Below are 21,463 nucleotides of genomic sequence, written 5' to 3'. Positions count from 1 at the left end.
AATAGAGTTTATATGCTTCACTTCCACAGCATTTTAATGAAATTTGAATGCCTAATTCTTCTGGGTTCTTCTAAAAATCCCAGTCTGCATCACCAGATGCATAAGCTATGACTGAATGCTTGCGTTTAGCATTTTCTAGTCACAGCACAGATGAACCACATTCCATATAAATTATAAGATGCATCGACAACAACTGAGTAAAGGACAGGAAGGCCTGGATTAACCCAAAATACAAGAGGTGATTTGCAAAAACTGCACTTCCTGGCTGGCCTCAGAACATAGAAAGCACGGAAATCATTCTCAGAAGGCTGGTTCTCAAAATAAGCCAAAACTCCATTTTCAGAAACTCTACAGCCTTTTATATTGACTTTACAGCGATAGGAACAGTGATGCAAAAAATGTGCATTATCCTTCTTCGTTTCTTTGTATCAATGAATCCAAAATTATTCAGCAAAGCTTGTGTACGTATGTTCTACACAGGGCAGAAGCTCTGTGAGCAGTAGAGGGTAAGAGGAACATTGAGCAGGAAGCCTTGCGGAGCAGCAGTCTTTCAGAGATGCTGAGCTCCAAGAGCTCCAGGAGCACTGACACAGGAACGTAAAAGCCAATTCAGGCTGACACAGTCTGAATAAACAACCTTAAAGATAGAGCTTCTTAGACACCTTAGAAATAAAATGCTCCTTTTAACTTCTCTATATTCTGTAGAGCTTGGGATGGGGAGGGTGATTTTTAGGATTGGAGACTGTTATTACGATGGATACAGATGCTAAACATGAATGCTACACAGTGCCCAAGTCTGATTTTTTTTTCTTTATTCTTTTCAGCAGGTCCATTTGTTGAGGGATGGATTCTGATTGTTTAAATCAACACAGTGTTAGCACGCTCTGCTTCTTCATTTTGATAATTAATGGCAAGCTTCTCAAATGGTTGCAGAAAGTATTCCTAGGTAGATTTTTTTTTTTTAGCATGGCTTCCTGAGGAAATGAAGCTTGCGTGCATTATTCTATCTCTCTGTCAAGTCTGTTCAGCTTCAACCAAATTGAATTGAGTAGACATTTTTAAAATAGTAAGAACTAAAAACAGACGTGTACGACGTTTAGCACATCACAGAATGTAGCTCCCAAAGTCATTAATTTTTGTTGCTCACAGAGGAGAAGGGCAGTCAATTAGGTTCAGCTGGAAGTGGCTGCTGACCATACTGGACATGCACCAGTTGTAGCTAGGATGCCTGCATCTCCTCCACAGCATCTGCTGGGTCATTCCTGGTCATTAGGCCAAGCTATGGTAGCTAAAATCCTTAGGGAAAACTAGGTATAACACCATGGTGAAGGAACTACAGGGATGTAAGGAATCTTACTGTGAGGACACAGAAAGATTGGAAGGTGTCATGATGGAGTGCGCTTCAATGTGAGGAACATGGGTATACCACACCTCAGGAGATAAAAAGCAAAAGCAAACCACTCCTCAGCAGTTCCACCATTCGAGGAAGTATCTGGATCTATTGGGCTTTCCCCTTCAACTCTCTCAACCTATCTATCTCCAGGTTTCCAGACAGACTTGCTTTAGCTTGCAGCTCATGTGTACAAATCCCTGCGCAAGCACAACTAGCTACAGATAGGTATTCAGCGACCTATTAGAAGGTGGGTACAGCATGAGCCAACGACATGTGGTTAACCATATATATATCATAAGCCAACGTTATATGTGATGCAAATCAATGACGTGATAAACCGTATGATAGACAAAGTAAGGCGCCTTCCTCGATAAGCCAATGCGTATATTTACACATGCAGGTGCCAATTCCACTTGCACACAACAAATAGCAATTGCAAACGCGTCCCTCCGTTGGTCCCACAAATGACAAAAGAATACGTGATGGCTCGTGTAAGACAGAGGCTGCCCTTTCTTCACAGGCTTAAGAAGAAAACATGATGTTGATGAAACTGCAGGTCTCTTTTCACAACCTAGTGGGATGATAATAGGTGTCTGCTGACAGCCTCAGCTTCCCTTATGGAAAGAAGGATATTGTGAAGCAAGCAAGTACTTTTACCCAAGCGCAACAGGGACTGGTGTAAGAGGAGAGCTGCCTGTCAGCATGCTCACCAGGCAGGACACTGACAGACCAGTCTGCCTGTCAGGAGATGATGGTGTTTGCCTGGCTTCCACTAACAGCTTGAAATCCCTCTTTCAGCTCACCACTGTTTGTAACGCAACTGAACCAAAACAATAAGAACAACTATTGCATCCTCCCTTTCCAGCATAGTGTACGACCTGTATTATTACTAAGATTTCTTATTTTTGCCTCGGAAGGACAGGGTTTTTTAAACAAAAGGCAGAGAGCACTGCAGGAAAAAAAAAAAAATCAGAACTGAGAGGCAACGCTGCTGCAAGCACAACAAACCCTTTGTTAGCTGTTCCACACTGCCAGTAAATAGGCACTTGAGCTGTGTGTGTGGCAGCCCTGCAACTCCATCAAGCATCCAGACTAGAATCAGCCAGTTTTGAAAAAAAAAAGAAAAGGAATGGTATTTGTCACCTATAACTCTTATTGCAGCAAAATGAAGCTGACAGGATCTTTATAAATCAGTTGAATTTAAAGCAGAACAGGCAACCTGCTATCTTGTATGTGATATAACACCTTGCCCATTTACCACTGTATTCTCCAGTGAGTTGGGTTATGCAAAAAACAAACAAACAAAACAAAACAAAACAAAACAAAAACCTCAGCCTTGAAGAAATTAGGCTAATATGAACACCAAAAAACCCTGTGATGCCTCTGCTCCAGGCTCTAGTAACACTAGTGGGTTGATTATATGATTACATGAGATACGCCCAAATGATCATAATTACGAACGCAGATATGCCTATATGTCATAATGAAGAGAAAAGCAAGAAGACCTCAGAGTCCTTGTTACCCTGACTTTGGGAAGAAACAGCCTTACTACTAGCAGCTCTCTAAAAGAGAGGATTCCTCTTCGCACAGAGAACTGGCCCCATCTCTCCAAGGTTTCATTACCAGCTACGCCTGTCTCCAATGCTTCAGAGCAACATGAAATTAAAAAATCCAGAATTAACCTGGGCAATCGGCCAGCTGTAGCCCTGAATCATGAGACCTTGTTTTTTAAGTCATTGTCTTGATGCAGAGCTGAGCGTGTGGGACATGTTGAGGGCAGTGAGAGCTTTCTGTTCTCTTCCACAGCTTATGAAAGAAGGGAGTGACAAAGAACAAATATAAATTTGCAGATGTACGGATTGCACAGTAGAAATGACCTCCACAGCCATCCACACAGATACTCTACACTCACAAGCCTGTTCCCAGAGTCAGATTAAAGTGTATCCAATTGGATTAAATTCCTAGCAATGGCAAGCTTACCACCTACCTACACTGGGAAATTATTCCTACATGTAATCACCCTCACTGCATCTTTATAGTGATTGAATTTTTCAAGCTTTGATTTCCAGCCATTGAATCTGTTCTGTCTCTTTCTGCAAGACTGAAATTTATACTTGATTTAGTTGTTCTTTTGTTCCTAATACATTTGTAATGTCTTCTTATTGTCTGAAGCTCTACTGGCCACTACTAATTCCTTATTGCCTTTATCTTCTCCAGAAGTCTTTTACATTTTGTAGATTTAATTTTCATTCCCAGTTATGTCCCCCTTTTCCATATTTAACATATTGATTTCTTGTTTAATTATCACCTTCTGCCTTCTTTACTAGACTAGCTTTCCTCTCCAAGGTAACTTACTTGTGTGCTCATTAAAGCATAGCCTTAAGAATACCCAGCAGGATTTCCTTGAGAAGTCTCATTTTCCATTAAAATTTCCCCTTTTAGCACTCAGTTATGGAAACAAGATGTTCCAAAGATCTGGTCGATTTTATGTTGCACATAATACTGCCTGCTGCCAAAATCTGTTTCCACAAAGCAAAGGGTACTGCAGTACCTGTGGGTACTGGTGATCAGCAGCTGACCCAGCTCTGTGCATCAGAAAGCAGCCCAATACAGATTTATCTCATGCTCAGAGCAGAAACTTCCATCTAATGATATCTTTTAGATTTTCCTAAGATCTAGAAAATTTAAGGTGTTTTGCTTCCCCATGATGTTCAGAACAAATCCTCATTTTGGATTTACTGATGGTAAGGCATATTTGCAGACAAGTCCTAAAAAGCAGTGCTCTCCGTTCTGACGGAATTGGCACCCTGCATGCCTGTAGCACATGCCCGCCAGCCATGCTTTTGGCTTTGCTGCTGGTAAAATGGAGGGGAATTTGTGCCATTTTCATGCTAAGCTACAAATTCCAAATTAATGAGTTTCATGTGAAATTTTGAAGATACATTTTTTACATTTTTCTGGAGATGATCTTAAAAATATACTATGGTCATATTATTTCCTCCAACATACTAATCAAATTAAAATTGTCTTTGTTTTTCATGTATTGATATCTGCAAGTGCAATGTAATGTGGAGAAGTCAACTGCACACGTTTTATTGTGCAAGGAAACTGCCAGCGTTAATGGTGTTGTTTGCTGTCGGTGTGTTTTTTGTTGTTGTTGTTGTTGTTTGTTTGTTTATTCTGGCACTTGGGTTCCAAAATACAACAAAAGTAGCAACAAATATTGATCAACTTTTTATTGCCCAGTACATAAAACATTATACCCAAGTAGCTTTTGTTAAAGAAGTGCAGCATTTGAAAATATTTTTAGGTACTTCCTAGCCCCACTAAGACAAAATAAATAGATTTCTTATCTCACAAAACATACTATATTGTATAGATAAAGCTATATGAGGTATGAAAATAATAAAGAGGCCCAAGTACCACTATGTTCAAAGCAAACAGTACTACAATAAGTACCTTTTTTTAATTAAATTCAGGTAGCCCCTACTTACTCACCAGCACTACCAAAATGGAAGCATTCAAGTCATGACTAATCACCTCACTCCAGGCAAGTTCATTCACATCAAAGGAAAGAAATCTAACGCAAAGACATAGTACGTCATAAAGATCACACCAGAGCTGGGCGCAGTTTATTCTCAATTGTTTGGGGGAATTTCTCTGGACTTTTGCATTTCTGAAGTAAAAAAAGAAGAAGAGAGTGCACAGGTGACAAGTAAGCAGAGGTTAACTGAGGAGGTACGACACTTGCAACTCCTCGCCTGAGAAACATCAAAAGTATATTAAACACGAATATTACCATGGCAACAGGAAAGTTTGAAGGAACCCTGGAATATGTCACGGCTTGCTCCAGCCTCCTCCCGAGGGCAGCGCTCAGGGTTGCGAGCAACATGGGTCCAACTCTTGTAAAGATGTCAGGAACTGAACCCAGGTGTCCCAAGCTGCGGGTGAGCACTGAAGTCACTGGGCTTTAGGGTAAACTAAGGAGAGCACCTCCCTTCTCTGCATGAAGTTTCGTGACCTTCTGTGCTTTGGTTTCATTATACGTGCTCAAAAGTGAAACCATATTTTGGGGGTTAAAAGGAGGTGTTCTTCTGACAGAAAATAAACCTTGCAGGAAGCTTAACAAGGACAAACATATCTAGGGCAGCATTATCCCAGGCAGTAGTGGTGGTTGGATCTGACTGGCTGGGGTGTGGGAGCAGAAATGTCCCCAGGAGTGCTGGCGGATTGCGAGCTGAACACGAGCAGGCCCCATGCTCCCGCAGCGATGAAGGTAGACCGTGCCGTGGGCTGCCTCGCTAGGCCTGCAGGAGGATGTGGCCATACCGTTCTACCCAGCACTTGCTAGGGCACATCTGTGTTCAGCCATGGTCCATCCAGTTCCAAAGAAATATTTAAAAAAATCAGACAGCCCCTCAGACGGCTGAGGGGGGAACACAGTCTTCCAACAATTAAAACGTTGTTGTAGGGAAGATGGAGATTCTGACAGAACAAGAAGCAATAGGCACAAGCTGCTTCAGGGGAAAATCCATTCAGGTATAAGGCAAAATCCTTCACCATGAGAGCAGCTGAACATTGGGACAGGTTGCCCAGAGAAGTGGGGACACCTTCCTCCCTGGCAGTCCCTGGTCTTGGCAGGCCCCTGAGCATCTCATCTAGACCCTTGGAGCAGATGACCTCCAGAGCTCCCTTCCAGCATAGGCTTTACTACGATTCTCTAACTATCAAGTTTTTGTTCCCACTAGGAAATAATAAATAAATAAATACTCATTGCTATTAGAAATATATAATTTTTAGTTAGGGCTCCAAACTGCAAAGCAGACTTGTTGTGTAGTTTTATTTCAGTTCTGTTGATGTGTTATCTCTCTCTCAATTCACTCTCACTGAGGACTTTCAAAGATATTGTTATAAACATTGTAGGCAAATGCAATTAGAGACAATTAGCTGATTTTTGATATTGTTTATGTTATGCCTCGACATGGTGATAGTGGTAGGCATTTATCCAATGCTATCCTATTTATTTACAAAGCATGTACACTATGTACTGTTTCCCTGAACACAGTAGGAAGCAAACAGCAGGAGACGGTTTCTTTGCTCACAATTTCAAGCACCTCTCATTTTTTACTCAGGGTCATGCTGCAAGTAGTCCTCAGGCTGATGGACTTCCTCATTCCCTTTTGTGTGCACTTCTGGAGTGCTTCTGCCCCTCACACAGACCCCTGCACAACCACTATAAACTCGATCCCATTATTTTCAGGACATCAAAAAATTCTTCAGATCATCTAGCTGAGGCATTACCATGACTAGCACACAGTTTGCTCAGCAGAGAACAGTTGAGGACTGGAAACTATTACTAAGTAAATGGAAATTTAAATATTTTTTTTCATTTTGCTTGCACAGCAGGCCTGAAGCAGCTTCAGAGTGACAGGATACAACTGCAAAACCATATATTTATATGCTTTTAAAGCACTTACCTAACCATTGCATGACAGTGATTACAATGTCAGCACTATGCAAAAATCTCTGTACTCTAATTACAAAACAGATAACTTACAGAGTTCTACTCATAGTCAAAATCAGACCCGTCTTTCATTTGCATTGTTTCAAGACTGAGCTCACTGGAAAGACTTTTTGGACTAATTCTATTCACAGTCTTAGGCAAATATATTGGGACATGCTTTGAAGAAAACAAAAAATCAGTGCCAGGAAATTTTACAGGTAAAAAATTGTCAAAGTAGGAAATAAAAAAGGTAAAGCCAAGCTACCCTTGTAACCTGCATCACTTTAATTCATGTCCATGTCACAAATATATATTTTATCAATGATAAAAAATTGGTTATATATGTTGGAACAAAAAGTAAACAATTTATAAATTTGGAGATTGCATTTTCAACCCACAAAGAAATTTTAGCAGATAAACTAAATATGAAGCAGGAAGGAAGCCCTACCATTGTATGCAATGCTAGCCAGGGCAAAAACAAACATTCAGGTTATCACAGCAAGATGCCACATTGGTGTGTCCCTCTAATCAGCTTGCCTTGGGAAAGCATAACATCCAATGGAATACCTTACGTGGCATTGCTCATTATAAAAGGCTTGTGACAAGACATATGAAAAATGAAAATTTTGATAGATGCAATATATTTGTCCTTATTTCTTCCTCCATGTTTCAAAAACAGAAAGAGGAGAGCACATTTTTGTTCAGTTCCTGCTGTAATTCTCTCATTAGTAATAACCGTTGTGGCCACATACAGCCCTGATGTCCTTAATTAAGAAGGTTGTTTGTAAACTTGAAAGAAACTACAGGAAAAACTGGTGATATGGAAATCTTGCCTTACGGTTAGAAACTAAAGCAGCACAATGAAATTTGCTTAACAACAAAAGAGGGCTGAGATGCCTTGATCCCAGCCTGTTAAGTATTTTCATTGAATGATGTCCAGCGCTAAAGGCTTTTTTAATCCTGGAAAGATTCAACAAAGGAATTTGAATCCAAAATCAGACCACAAATAAAACACTTCACCTGAGTAGCGAGTGCTGGTATAGATGTGGTAGACTCTTTGTTCTCTGAACTCTTTAAATATGAACCAGATATCTTTTTAATGAAGCTCACCTTGAAATAATGGTCTTCAAGGAACAATGTCAAGGCAATGCTCTGTGGTCAATATTAAGGTTGGGCTGGCTTAGGTCACCAAAATTATTGGGCTCTTCTTGTCTTAAAGTCTCTGAAACAATTACATTGAGACATGCTTGTAATTCACTCCGAGCACATTCTGTAAATAACTATTTAAGTTTTTCTACACCCCTACCAACATACTGAAAGTTATTTTCTTGTAAATGGCTAACTTTTGTAAAGAAGACTTTGAATACTGTTCTGGTACTCACATATTTAAGCAATTACAGTTTAACTGAGATGCAGGAAATATAGAAATTCAATGGCTAATCTGCTCAGCACTAGCTGCAGAAGAAGCACTAGCTGCAGAAGACCTGCAGACACTAACAAGTATTCAAGTAATTCTCCAGTGTCATATCTGCCTGAAATCCTGGTTGCTTTTTATAAGAGCTAAGAATCCATAATATTCTACCAGTGTTTAGCTACTGGGTATATTAGTTTATGAGGCTGAGCAAAAAACAGACTTTGTTTATTAATTTTCACTAAACCCCTCACAAACTCAAACACGGGTGAGAGAATAAGAACGACAATGTACATGAATATTATCATGAAACATATATATTTATTATTTTCTGATTTCCTCAGCACTTGACAGTCTACTTGATAACCATTGAATTTTCATTACTTCCATTGATTTGATCAAGTCCTTTTAGTTTGGAACATGAATAAGCTGAAAAGTGGAGAGACAAAATAAAATTCCCTTTCATAAAGCATTTGTCTTCATACAGAATTCACCAGCATAATTACACCACTCTAGTTGTGATGGTATAACTCCCCATGTGGACGCTTGTATTCTACAGGCATTCATACAAGATTAAAGTGTCCACAAGGCATAATTATATTACTGTTGTCTCTGTTTATATGGGGTAAATTTCCTCATATAAAGAAGACCTTTCAAAGTTGAAAAAAGGGGTTATTTGGAAAAAAAAAAAAAAGAAAAAAAAAGAGAAAGAAAAAGAAAAAAAGAGAGAAAGAAATAAAGACAAAGACAGAAAGAATGAAAGAATGAAAAGCCTTTTAATTTCCTGATGTATAAAATTTATCAGCTTTTTTTTCTCTTCAGTTACAACACTACATAGGCATGCACAAGAAAAGATTACAAATAGGAAAACAAAGCTTCCCTGGATGATTCACTTTGACTGACCTCCAGTCAAAGCACATTGACCCAAAATTATATCACAATTACTCAAGGAGATTTATCAAGGTTTGAGAATTTTTAAAGATCTAAGTAATTTTCCCTTTTAATATCATGGGTACAATTGATTTGTGGCATATGTGAATATCAATTCTGCAAACTGGCTCCTGTAAACTATACTTAAATAGTAAACTGTTTTGTGCCACTGCATAAAAATGGATCTGGGCTCTCAATACCATAATGACAGAGGAAATGACATAATTACAGTAGATTTTCTGTTCTCTTTATAAAAGATGAACATAATAGGTCTGACTTTTCCCTGGTCTCTTCACCTTGTAGCTATGCAGTTAGAAGGTATGACTTCCAGTGCCAGAGATAGATTAAACTTGCAAAAAATCTAAACATACACAGGTAAAGGAGTTAACAATTAAGTTACCCAAACAACCCTAATTCTTCTTAGTAAAACACAGCATAAAGGGTTAAAAATGTAGTTTGAAGAAATACATTAAATTTAACTCCACATTCCCCTCAGGTTCTCATTATAGCAGAAAATTAAGGTTTCCTGGATGACTTTATGTATTTTCTTTTTTAATATTTCATTTTATTGAAGTACATTATTTTCACTACATTTCCGAGGTTTCAATGATTCTTTTGTACTGCTAATGCACTCTAAAATATTTTAGCACAAATATTCTAATGCGTTCATCTTTTTACATATTTCTTGGCATAATTTTCCTTGGATTTCTTTTCTTTATTTTTGTAATTATTAAAAATGTTATAAATGAGACCAAGGAAAGAACCACAAGAATAATACAGTTTTATTAATCCAAATATGAAAGAGACATATTGGTTTTCTGTGTCTTTGTATCATCACAATAGCATGAATGGTAAAAAAAGATGAAGCTAAAATTGATTCAAAATTGATTAGTAGATCAGAGAGATGTAAAGTATATGAGAGGACTTGAGAGTTCTTATTTCTGAGCCCTGCTAGGGTTAGACATATTTAGGAGGAGGGAGACAGGCAGCAAAATAACTGAAAGCTTCACTATCAGTCACCCTGCACTGTTCAGAAATTCAACATAATAGCTTTAAGTAAATAAACAGATTAAAAAATGAAAAGAAAAAAAAAATCCCAGGGGGCACATTCATTTGCTGTATGGCAGAGCTGAGTTCAAGTCTCTTCCTCGGTGTGTGCAGGCCTTCCTTTTCCTCCTCCCAGAGGCATGGCCTCATCGCCCGGCCAGTCTCAACGTTAGTGCCATGGGTGCTGGAATATTTCGTAACAGACACTGCACACCCTCCATAAACAGGAAGACGAGCATCCTTCCCTCAAGTGACCCAGCAGTTCAGACTGGTTGAGCTCTGATATCGCAATGGCCAGCCTTGGAGTTGTCGACCTCACCTCAGTTACTGGATATATAGTCATAATTAGTTACAATGATACGGTTAATAGCTTTCTTAATTTCAGTCTGTATTTCTTCAATTCTAGCCTGTGCATAAAAGTTTGATTAGTCCTACAGCGAATCTGAAGGATCCGTATCGCTAATTTCTAAGATAATTCCTAATTAAAGCAGCAAATTTCTTACAGGATCCATTGAAAATATTTTTTAGTGAAACAGTGGGTGTTCTTGTAAAATTGCTGAACATCCATCTTACACTCAAAGAGGAAATAACGTCAAGTAGAAGACAATATATTTTCACATATACATCACACAGGTTGTCTTTGCTTTTAGTACAGCACAGATGCCATGGCTCAGAAGGGGAACATGCTCCCCTATCAGCTTCCAGAGGTTTAATGAGCAAACTTTGGCAAATCTTCCCCTAGAAATTTAAAGCACTGACTTTTACAGTCTGCTGAGGTGCAAACATACTCCTCCTGTTTAACAGGCTACTTGGTCTGTGCAGTCCCGCAGAGGGGCAGACCTCGCTTTCTTGATGCAGGTGATGCAGGCTACCAACAGGATGCCATTCAGCATACACGAGCTCTGTTTCAAAACCTCCCTGCTCAAAAATTTCCGGACGTCTCCTTGGGTCTCCTAGCTGGTCTCCTAAATACGGTCAGATCATGGTATGAAAGTCTTTGGAGCAGATTATTCCAATGCTGGAATCACCACGCAGTCGCTCGTAGCACGAGTTGGCTGTACCAATCTCTGGAGACCTATCCAAAGATTGTGAGATCAGGCCCTAAAGTTTCAGAGGTAACACCACAATATTCAGGCACATAAATACACACTGAACATTCATGCAATTAATAGAGCTGCCTCGTGCGTTCCTTACAGCAGATCCCAAACTTACCCCCTGAGCTGTGAACAACACCTTCATGTTTGGTAAATAGTGGCAGCTGTGTCTGAGCTGCACATAGGAAAGAAGCTGAGAAAACAGTGTTCTGACTACAGCGGAACACACGGCTGGACATGTTGTTCTTCTGCACACAGCAGAGAGGAAAAATCAGCAGTTAAACCTTAGCAATCTCCGTCCTAGGAATCATTTTGTTTTATGTCCTAGTAATACAGCCAAATTAACCGGACATATTATAAAGACTGTTAAAAATGCTATCTGATGCATGAGTGCACCAGCAACAACACAAGCTTTAAAATCCGACATGCAATTTTGAGAATTAAACAGAGATTGACAGTATCTCTGTTGTGTAGTGCCAACTTTTTGAACACTTAGCATTTGTCACGAAACATATGATGGTGTTGGCAAGTCCCCGGTTAGCACTGGTCCCCTTTGTGAGAGCCGCTGCCCAAACAAAGAACGAGATACGGTCTCATCCTCAACAAATGTGAAGTGTGTGCTTGCTCCACCGGGGAATTATTGCTCTCCTGGACAGGATGTGGAAAGCACATAGGCTTCTGCAACACAGAATATAAGCTCTTCACAGTTTTGTAGGCTGTACACATGGAGCCTTTCTATCATTTTTCAGCAACTCGAGCTTACGTTCTATCTACAGACTTGCAGTAAGATGAGATTGTCACAGTGTTTAAACCTTCAAACAATCTACGCTGCAAATCTGCCAGCCTCCTGTTCCTCAGAATGTTTCATCTCAGCTAAAAATGATCAGTTCAGAGGGATAAGAGCACCGAGGTGTGCAGCTGACTGCAATGCATTCCACCAGGCAGCCCTTATGAATTTTTTAGCTGAACTTTCTTCTGTCCTTGTTGTTCTTGCCAACCACATGCAGAACATTTTGGAGACAATAGCAGTTCCCCTGGGTTTTACATGCAGAAGCACTATTCAATTCCCAACAATTAAAAAAAATAAATCTTCCTAAGCTGAGTTTCATCTTATACTTTCCTTCATCTTAAATTAAAACTAATACCGAGAACTTGCACTGCACAGCTGAGAAGCTAGCAGAAATTGCCACATTCAATTAGGACAGCAGGAGCAGCAAACTAGAAATAGGATTTCTTTCACTTTAATTCACTAGTTGGTTGCCATAAATACTCTTCTGTAAAACACGGAATTCTGAATGCTCCACAGACATTATTTTCCTTTCATGAAGATGTTTGTTTACTTTGGCAGTGATTCTCTTGGGAGAAACTCTAATGACTTCCACTACCAAAAAAAAAAAAATCCAAAACAAAAAAGAAACAGAAACTGCCACTAGCAAGCAAGAAAATATTAGTCTAATGTGCTGGTTAAACTCTGGGGCAAAAAGGAGAAAAAACAGAGTAAATCACTGGTTTGCATTCCTGTGAACAGAACCCATATCCTTCAAGTTCAGCAGGCAGCACAGCCCTCATGGTGTAAGTAGGGCCTTGAATAATGAACAAATGCTGCCCATCTCCCACGAATTTTAAGATTTTCTGCTTTAAAAAAAAAATGTATATGTATATATGGGCATAGGAAAAACAGAACAAAGCCAACTATGTCAAACCTTGACATATTTATATTTGACTGTTATATTTCCTTGACTGTTATATTTTCTCTCTACTTTAATTTCATTCTGATATACAGTGAACAAACAACAGTTTCTTTCCCATATTTGTTATATGTGGATGATTAATTTTTTTTTTTCTTTTAAAGAAAAAAAAGCATTGGAAAAAATGTAAGCTACTGTGACTCAACAGACTGCTCATTGCTGGAAAAGACTTGTCCACCTCCTTAGTAAGAATGCATAACTATTATTTTCAGAGTTTAAAAAAATCAAGAACAGAAAAAACAGTAAACAAAACCCATTGATATAAGTCTTTAGACATCTTTTTGCTGTGAAATGTCAAACCCCATCATCTGTTTTTCTATACGAATAACCTGCGCTCCCAGACTGCTTTCCACGCTTCCATGGGAGGAAGAAGTCATTAACAAAAATCAGCTTTAAGGTAAAGAGGAAGCAGCTCTATCAGAAGTACGTTAGTCACGTATTTTCGTTACCAGTTAGAACAATGTGCTGTTCCTGGAGTGCACACGCAGGCCCATTTCAAAGCTTAAAAAGGACAGCAGACCATGCTTCCCTGCTCAGAGGTGAGAGGGAGACAGACCTGCTAGCAGAGAGCCCTTGAGAACCCAGGACAGACAGAGCTACCTAAACACACAGCTTCGGGAAAGGAGCCCAGGAATAAAACAGAGAAGATGGAGAAAGGGAGAAGAAGAGGTAAAATAGTAAAGAGAAAAAAGAAAGAAACAACAATCGATATCTAAAAAAAAAAAAAAAAAAGAGGGGGGATGTTGTTGTAGCTGCAGAGCCTTGGAAGAAGGGTCAAACAGCAGTAAATCACTGTAAGTGGTGAAAAGCCTGCAAATGTTGTGGGCTCAGGAAAGAAGAGCTTGTTGCATTACAAGCAGCCTAGGATTCTCTGTGCCGAGCCACTCCACAACAAAAAGGTTTTTTGAAGTTGGTATGAACTACCTGTAGCAATGTTTAATTTGACTATAACACACACACACACGCACACACAAAGCAGAAAGGCAGCTTTTAGTACTGGAATGAGAGCAAAGATAATTTTCATGTTAACATGTTATTTGCAGTCCATATTCAAAATCACAGCCACTGGGATCTTCCAAGCAACTAATGGAAGGGAAACAGCAGCTCCTGGCAGCACAGTTATATTCTTTTTTTACATGTTAGGCTCCTGATATTCTGGTGTTTGTGTTAATTTACAAAAAGAGGAAACACTGAAATAACGGTGCATTTACAAGAAAGTCTACATACCACAGTTAAAATTTTTGTCTGTTTCATGATTGATCATATATTCCCCAAAATTGCAACGGGCTTAGTGGTGTCTGATTAGGAAAAGGTATGGATTCTACCCCCAAGAACTTACATTTTTAAAAGAAGCTAAACCCACAGACTGCTCAAAAGAAGGCAGCATGTCAGCACAATCCCTTTCAGCATTTAAAACTGCTAAAAGTTTAGAGCGTTTTTTTTTGTTCGAGCAGAAAAAACAGAACGGTGAGCCAAAATTCTGTCTTGCATAATAATACCCTGCCTCTAACACTGGCCAATAGCAGGTGTTATTCTACTGGTTTTATGAAAAGGCAGGAACTTAAGCCGTGCATGGTAATTTCTAGAGGAGGCGATTACCACTCAGGGGTAAAATTCAGAAGTACTGCCTTGATGATGCCTTTCATGTCACCTAAATTCCAGTCAGAAGAGGTGTTTTGGAACACTAGCAGTTTATCAGCTTTGTCTTTACGCTTTGTGTTGTGTTGCTCGTTCCGTTTGGCACACAAAATTTCACGCACAGGGGATGATGCTGAACGCAGCAAGACAAAATCAGATGGTCATTGTCTGTACGGCACTGACAAACCCAGGAGGGCTGTCAGCCCCAGCTCTGCCACAGGCCTCCCAGGTGAAGTCAATGCCCGTCACGTTTGTTACGAGTACACAGGAGCAGGTTGATTAACGGCTGCAAGAAGCATAACTTAGGTATATTGCGTTTTACCGATCCGACAGCTTGTTTTGCAACACCTGTTTTTTTCCAATTTACATGGTACGTACAGTGCTGTCGCACACGGCTCGGCACTCGCTGCTCCCGACGTCTGCTGTCTACTCAAAGCTCCTCATCTGAGATAAGTGGCTCCTCTCTAGCATCCCCAGATCATTCAGGTCAGGGGCTCTGCTCTTCAGGCCCAGGTACAGGGTCGCTTTCCAGTGACAATTGGGGAACACGGTGTCCGAGCGTCCCAGCATCCCCTAAGCTCTGGAAAAGCATGTCTCACAAAACCCTGAGTAGCAAACAGTTGAGGTAACTGAAGGAAGGTTTACACATTCAGCCTATTCTTACACATTAATTTAGGCTTCTGCTTTCACACGCTTTACTCCTTTCCTACTAGACCAATCCAAAAATGATCTCAAACCTTCCCTGCAAAGAGGCAGCTAAAAAAATAAGAAAGAAAGAAGGAATCAAGTGATTATAAGGGAGAAAAAAAAATGAAAGCAACAGGGTGTGAATAGCAAATGGTCAAAAATAGGGAAGAGGAGAGGGAAAACAAAGGACAAAGCCCTTGGAAAACCAAGGACAGGGCCCATCACTTCTTGAAGGGAGTTGACCTAGTGGAGGAGAAGCTTGAATCTCTGACCCTGGCATACAGCAAGAACGAAGGGCTGCGGGGATCCTGTACCAGAGGCAGAAGGGACAGGAGCCCCAAGGACTCTTGGTTTGACTCAGCACAGCCACTCTTGTTTGTAGCAAGGTTAAGAAGCCACACAACCAAGGAGCACCTCCGAACTCCTGGGTAAGATACAGCCTCAAAATTTTTCCTCAAAATCAGCAGAGAGAGATCAGGTTTCTCTCTCTAAATGTACCTGCATTAGAGTAAGATGAATCATGCTTTGGTAGCACCTGTCTTTTGTTTGCAGATGAGCCAACTAATTCAGAGTGGATGCTTACTTTATACATGGTTAAAAAGTGATGAGATTCCCCCCATGTAAGTTGTTTTAATAAACTTGCATGATCGGAGTAGACAGCTACCATGGTAGACATAGGCTGTCATAGAAGGTATGAGTGTTCTTGTGCACCAGGGGAGGTTTAGGTTGGAAATGAGGTGACATTTCTTCTCAGAAAGAGCAGTCAGGCATTGGAATGGGTTGCCCAGGGAGGTGGTGGTGTCACCGTGCACGGGAGTGTTCAAGGAAAGGTTGGATCTGGTGCTTAGGGACAAGGTTTAGTGGGTGACATTGGTGGTAGGGGGATGGTTGGACCAGGTGATCTTGAAGGTCTCTTCCAGCCTTAATGATTCTATGATTCTATGAGTTAAAAGCTCATGGACACCTCAATAACTATTCTGAATGAAGATATTCTAGAATTTGGGCTCAAATTAAAGGTGAGGGGACAAAAACAATAGATGAACGAGTTCCTATGCACTTTCTAGCAATAGGCAGCTGGCTGCGGGAAAGAACAGCACAGCACTACTTCCACCCTGGTCAGATGCCAGCAAACGCCCCAGGTAGAGGACAGCTTCTGTTCGGGCTTGCACATAACCGAACGTCAGGCGCATGACACAGAGGCAGAGGGAAGCTGGATCCTACCAGTTCTACAGCTCCCCAGAGCCATGTTTGTGAGGACCGGGCCATGAAGCAACTCGCTATTCAGAGCGCAACCAGTATTCGGCCGGCAACATTTCCTTAGCATGCCATCATCGGCAGGGCCTCGGTCTGCACCCTACGTTTAGTTACATGGAAGACAGCTGCGGAATTACAACGGATGCCAACGTAATGAATAATGGCGGAGCATTAAGGGGAAATACAGTGAAGGAAAATATTTATAAGCTAGTCTTCTGTGCGTGGTATGTATGTATGTGTGTGGTAACCCTGCAAGGTGGCACGGATACCCTAATGTACACCCCCACACAGACCCATGTTCACGTCAGAGATGAGCACATACACAGTATTTAATCTGCATTTTATTCACATAGAACAAGCCCACACCAATTTAACAAATAAGGGATGTTTTCAATAGCCAAGGGTCCACTGGCCCAACAGAAAGCAGCCACACAGTTTCTGACGGCGACCACTAACAGATTCCTGGAGAAGAGCCCAAAAGGCCCAGCCACGACACGCCTCCAACGTTTATTTGTATTCCCTGTCCCCTCCTTTGGGCTCCCCTCGCCGCCATAACGGCCGGGCCTCGCCAACCCCTCAGCTCGTGCCGCCACGCCCCGCCCCCTCCCCACGCCTGCGTCAATGCAAATGAGGCTGGCAGGCGGCGGAACGAACCACCACACAAGCCCCCTTTGTCCCCCCCCTCCTATAAAAATGGTAGCGCCCACCCCGCCCACCGGCGCCCTGCGTCGTTGGGCGGTGCGAGCCTCCCCCCCCCGCGGGATTGGGCGGGGCTGCCGGCACTCATGCATTATTCATGAGGGGGGCGTGACCCCCCAGCCGGCTCATTACCGAGGGCGGGCGGGCGGGGCGGGGCGCGCTGTGACGTAACTATGACGAATGTTCCGGCGTTCTTAAGGGGGTTGCGGCCGGCCGGCAGCCGGTATTGGGGGCGGGGGAGGCGGCGGCAGAGGGGGGAGCGGAGCTGGGCCCCGCTTCGGCAAGGAGGCGGCGGGACGGCTGGCCTCCCGTCCGCCCCGCGCGGTGCTCGGAGCCCACTGCTCGGTGCCCGGCCCCGGAACTGTTGTGTAGCGGGAGGAGGAGGAAGAAGAAGAAGGGGAAGGGGGGGGGGGCCGGCCTGCCCTCGGGGAGGCGACCTGCCAAGGGCTCTCGGGGATGATCCAGCGGGCGGGCGCGGCTGGGAGGGGAAGGGCTGCCCTGACGGGGGTCAATAAATGAAAAGCAGGAGGGGGGGGGGGAGGAAAAAACAGCTGATAAAATAGGGTTATTTATTATCGAAACGGTCAATTTTTTAAAAAACAGTACAGCGGAGGTTAGGGCAAGGGTTTTATTGTAGGGAGCGGGTATTTTTAGGCTTACGTAGTGGTCTACGATAGTGCTCACCACCCCCCTGACCCCCGCCCCAGGTGAATTAATTAATTATCTTTGTCTCCAGCCGGGCGGGGTGTCCTCGCCCAGCGGTGCCGGGGCAGCCCCCGTCGGCCCATGGGGGACCGCAGTCTGCCGCCGGCAGCGGCCCCCAGCCGCAGCCCCAGCCCGCCGTGGGGTGTAGGAGGCGCTGGCTACGTGGGGTCCTTCCCCTCCCCGGCAGCCGCCTCTCGTTCCTCCTCCTCTTCTTCCTCCTCCTCCTGCCCCTTCTCACCCACCGCAACCGGTTCCTCCAGCGGCGGCGTGTCCGGTGTGCCGCCGCCCTCGCCGTTCCCGTCGGCGGCCGCCGCTGCGCATCCCCGCGCCATGCAGGATGAGCTGCTCCTGGGGGTGACACAGCAGCAGCGGCAGCAGCAGCCGGGCGGCGAGAGGCTGGGCAGCAGCCCCGCATCAGGACACCCCCCTCCCGGCCACCCCTCCTCTGACTTTAAACCCAGTCTCAGCCCCCACCAGGATTTAAACAAGCAGCAACCGCAGCAGCAGCCGCCGCCTCCTCAGCTGAGCCAGAAGAGGAAAGAGTTTAAGCAGCAGCAGCCGCCGCCGCTCAGCAGCCCAGCCCAGCTCGGCAGCAGCCACCCCCTGAATAACCACCACCCCCCAGACTATCATCACCACCCCCCGCAGCAGCAGCAGCAGTTCAGCCACCCCACTGACAAGTACCAGCAGCAGGAGCACAGGCAACAGCAGCAGCAGCAGCTCCAGCTCCTCGGCGGTCACCCCCCGGAGCCGCCGCCGCCGCCCGGGGACTACCCGCGCCACCGGCCCCTCAGCCCCGCCGAGCACCGGGGGGGCTCCGAGCGGCTCGCCCCTTCCTGCCCGCCGGCACCGGTGGCCGCCGACCCCAATGTGGGGGTGGCCGCCGCCTCCTCCTGCCTGAATCCGCCGCCGTCTCCTCCTCGCCTGCAGGCGAAAGCCAAGCCGCCCCCCATGGAGTCCCCCCCGAACAGCCACTTGCTGGGCAGCCCCGGGAACCTCCTGCCCGGCGGGCTGGGCTCTGGCTTCAGCAGCCTGCAGAGCCCGGAGATCCCCAGCCCCCATCACCAGAGCGGGGGCGGCTCCTCCTCGGCGGCTTCCCCTCCTCCTCCGCCGCTGCCCGGCTTCGGCACCCCCTGGTCGGTGCAGACCTCGTCGCCGCCTCCGCAGCAGACGCAGCAGCCTCCGGCGTCCAGCGGCGGCGGCGGCGGGCAGATCAGCGCCATGCCGCCGCCGAGCCCGGAGTCCGAGACCAGCTTCTACCCGGGGATCCCGTCATCGATCAACCCCGCTTTCTTCCAGAGCTTCTCGCCGGTGTCTCCTCACAACCCGTGCGCCGGGCCCTTCAGCAGCCCCTTCTCGGCCGCCGCCCCCCCGCCGCCGCCGCAGATGAATTTACCTCAGCAGCAGCAGCAGCAACAGCAGCAGCAGCAGAACCGGAGATCCCCTGTGAGCCCCCAGCTCCAGCACCAACACCAGGCGGCGGCCGCCGCCGCCGCCTTCCTGCAGCAGAGAAACTCCTACAACCACCACCAGGTACCGGGGGCGGCGGCGGGGAGCCCGGCTCCGAGCGGGGGTCGCCCGGGGACGGGCACACGAGGCGGGCAGGGAGGCGAGGGGTGGCCGCGGCAGGTGGAGCGGCTGGGGCTGACGGCCCCTCCTCGGCTCCCGCGGACCCCGTTTTGTTTTGGGGACGGGAGGGGAGGTGGTTTTTATTTTTTTCCTCGAGGCTCCTTGTCGCCTCACCCTTGTCAAACGGAGCCCGTGGTGCTCCCCGGCCCCACAGCCCCTCACGGCTTGTGGGGAGCTGTCACCCCGGCTGACATCTCCAGGCTTTTGCCCGAAATCGCTTCGATTTGTATCCAAACGCAATACAGTGTTTCAGGTTGCTGCGGTTCCGCCGCAGATTTTCCTGAAGCGCTCAAACAGTCCCCAACAGTGTTAAAATGGAAGTTGAGGACGAAGTAGGGGTTGTGAGGGATGGGAGGGCAGCCGACGGGTGCCGGTGCCTGCCAGCGCGCCGCAGCCGCCTCTTGCGCTCACCGTCCGCCCGCTCATGAAAGGCCTAGGTTAGACAGGCCTCATCTTCATTTTTCCTTAATTCAGGCATAGCCTTATGTCAGTTTTAGGTGGTGGAGCCGGCTGGGTGAAGCATTTATTTTGACGATTTCAAAACTGGAATCTCCTTTCACGCGTGCCCCTTCGAGGTCCGACTTGGAGGCGTCGTGACGGGGGAGCTGGTTGTCGTAGCACCTAATGCCCTCTTCAGAGAAATTCCAAAGCCATTCTCTAACACTGAGGTGGTAGGGAATTTTTCTCTCTGTTACAAGTCGTAGGTAAACAGAAGCGGTGCCCGTGACAGTATAACTAGCAATATTAGAGGCTTGTTAACGTTTGGCATTATCTCTGAAGGTTCATTTCACAATACGGGGCTGGCCTCTCCCAAAATTCCAACCAAAGTATTCAAGTTTTACAACATAATTATCTATAATTATATAGAATGGGATGTTTGCCTGATTACTTGACCAAAAAATGTCTTTAGTTTTTTTTGTTTGTTTTCTCGGGGAGAGCGCGTTATAATGCCTTCTTTCTGTTTTATCTACTGCATAATGTATCAACATGGTTTAAATTTTTAAGTTACTGAAATTACAAGCTGATGGCTGCTTGCAGCTAAGCTTTGAGATAAAAGTAACGAATTTAGAATATCCTCCCCTCACACGCACCCCACTTGTATGCTTGAGAAAAGGCCTTTCCAAGAACAGTCGGGTTTTAGAGCACTAAAGATAAATGTTGTTCTTCGCTGTCAGTCAGGCTCAGTGGGTCCACCTCTTGGTAGTACGGACAACCGCTGTAGGTCAGGTTTTAGCACAAGTTGTGCTTTAGGAATAAAAACTTGTCACCTTGCGAGGTTTTTGCTCTAAAGACAGTCTACATTGTGATGTTGAGGAGCGTAGTAATAGTGCGCTTGTTAAATACAGAAATGCTTTGTACTGCTTCTAAATAGGGAGATAATTTTAAAAAAAAAAAAAAAGAGTAAGCTGCAGAATGCCAGAGATAGTCCTGTTCATTACTCCACAAATGCTTGAGCCGTGGTTTCAGAATAATGCATTTTAATGTGGAAATGTTGAGATAGCTTCTTCAAACAGATTCTCTTCTTTGCTCTTGTATAGTAATACTTAGTGATACTCAGTGATACTGGGGGAAAAAATTCAATCTGCCATCTGAATTTTAATTTTTAAATACCTACTCACCAATTTCTTTTTAATAATGGTAATTTAAAAGTGACCTCCTTGAAATTTTTGTTGTTTTTTCTGGAGATCTTTCTATGTAATACGAAATAATGTATCAGTTAGGTGG

General features: G+C 44.3%; 1 protein-coding gene across 2 annotated transcripts in view; it reads left to right on the top strand.

Moving 5' to 3' along the window:
* The first annotated feature begins 17,577 nt into the window (after positions 1–17,577).
* Positions 17,578–21,463, top strand: part of CPEB2 (cytoplasmic polyadenylation element binding protein 2) — a 51,313-nt gene continuing 47,427 nt past the window's right edge. Inside the window, exon 1 of one of the 2 annotated variants that reach the window (XM_040555007.1) lies at positions 17,578–19,642. In XM_040555007.1, the coding sequence (XP_040410941.1) occupies positions 18,191–19,642 (1,452 nt within the window). In that variant the 5' untranslated portion in view covers positions 17,578–18,190. The remainder of the gene's footprint in view (positions 19,643–21,463) is intronic. The other variant, XM_040555008.1, reaches the window with a different exon arrangement.

Source organism: Cygnus olor, chromosome 4 (genome assembly GCF_009769625.2).
Source record: "Cygnus olor isolate bCygOlo1 chromosome 4, bCygOlo1.pri.v2, whole genome shotgun sequence".
Lineage (NCBI taxonomy): Eukaryota > Metazoa > Chordata > Aves > Anseriformes > Anatidae > Cygnus > Cygnus olor.
This window is presented reverse-complemented; position numbering and strand designations above follow the sequence as displayed.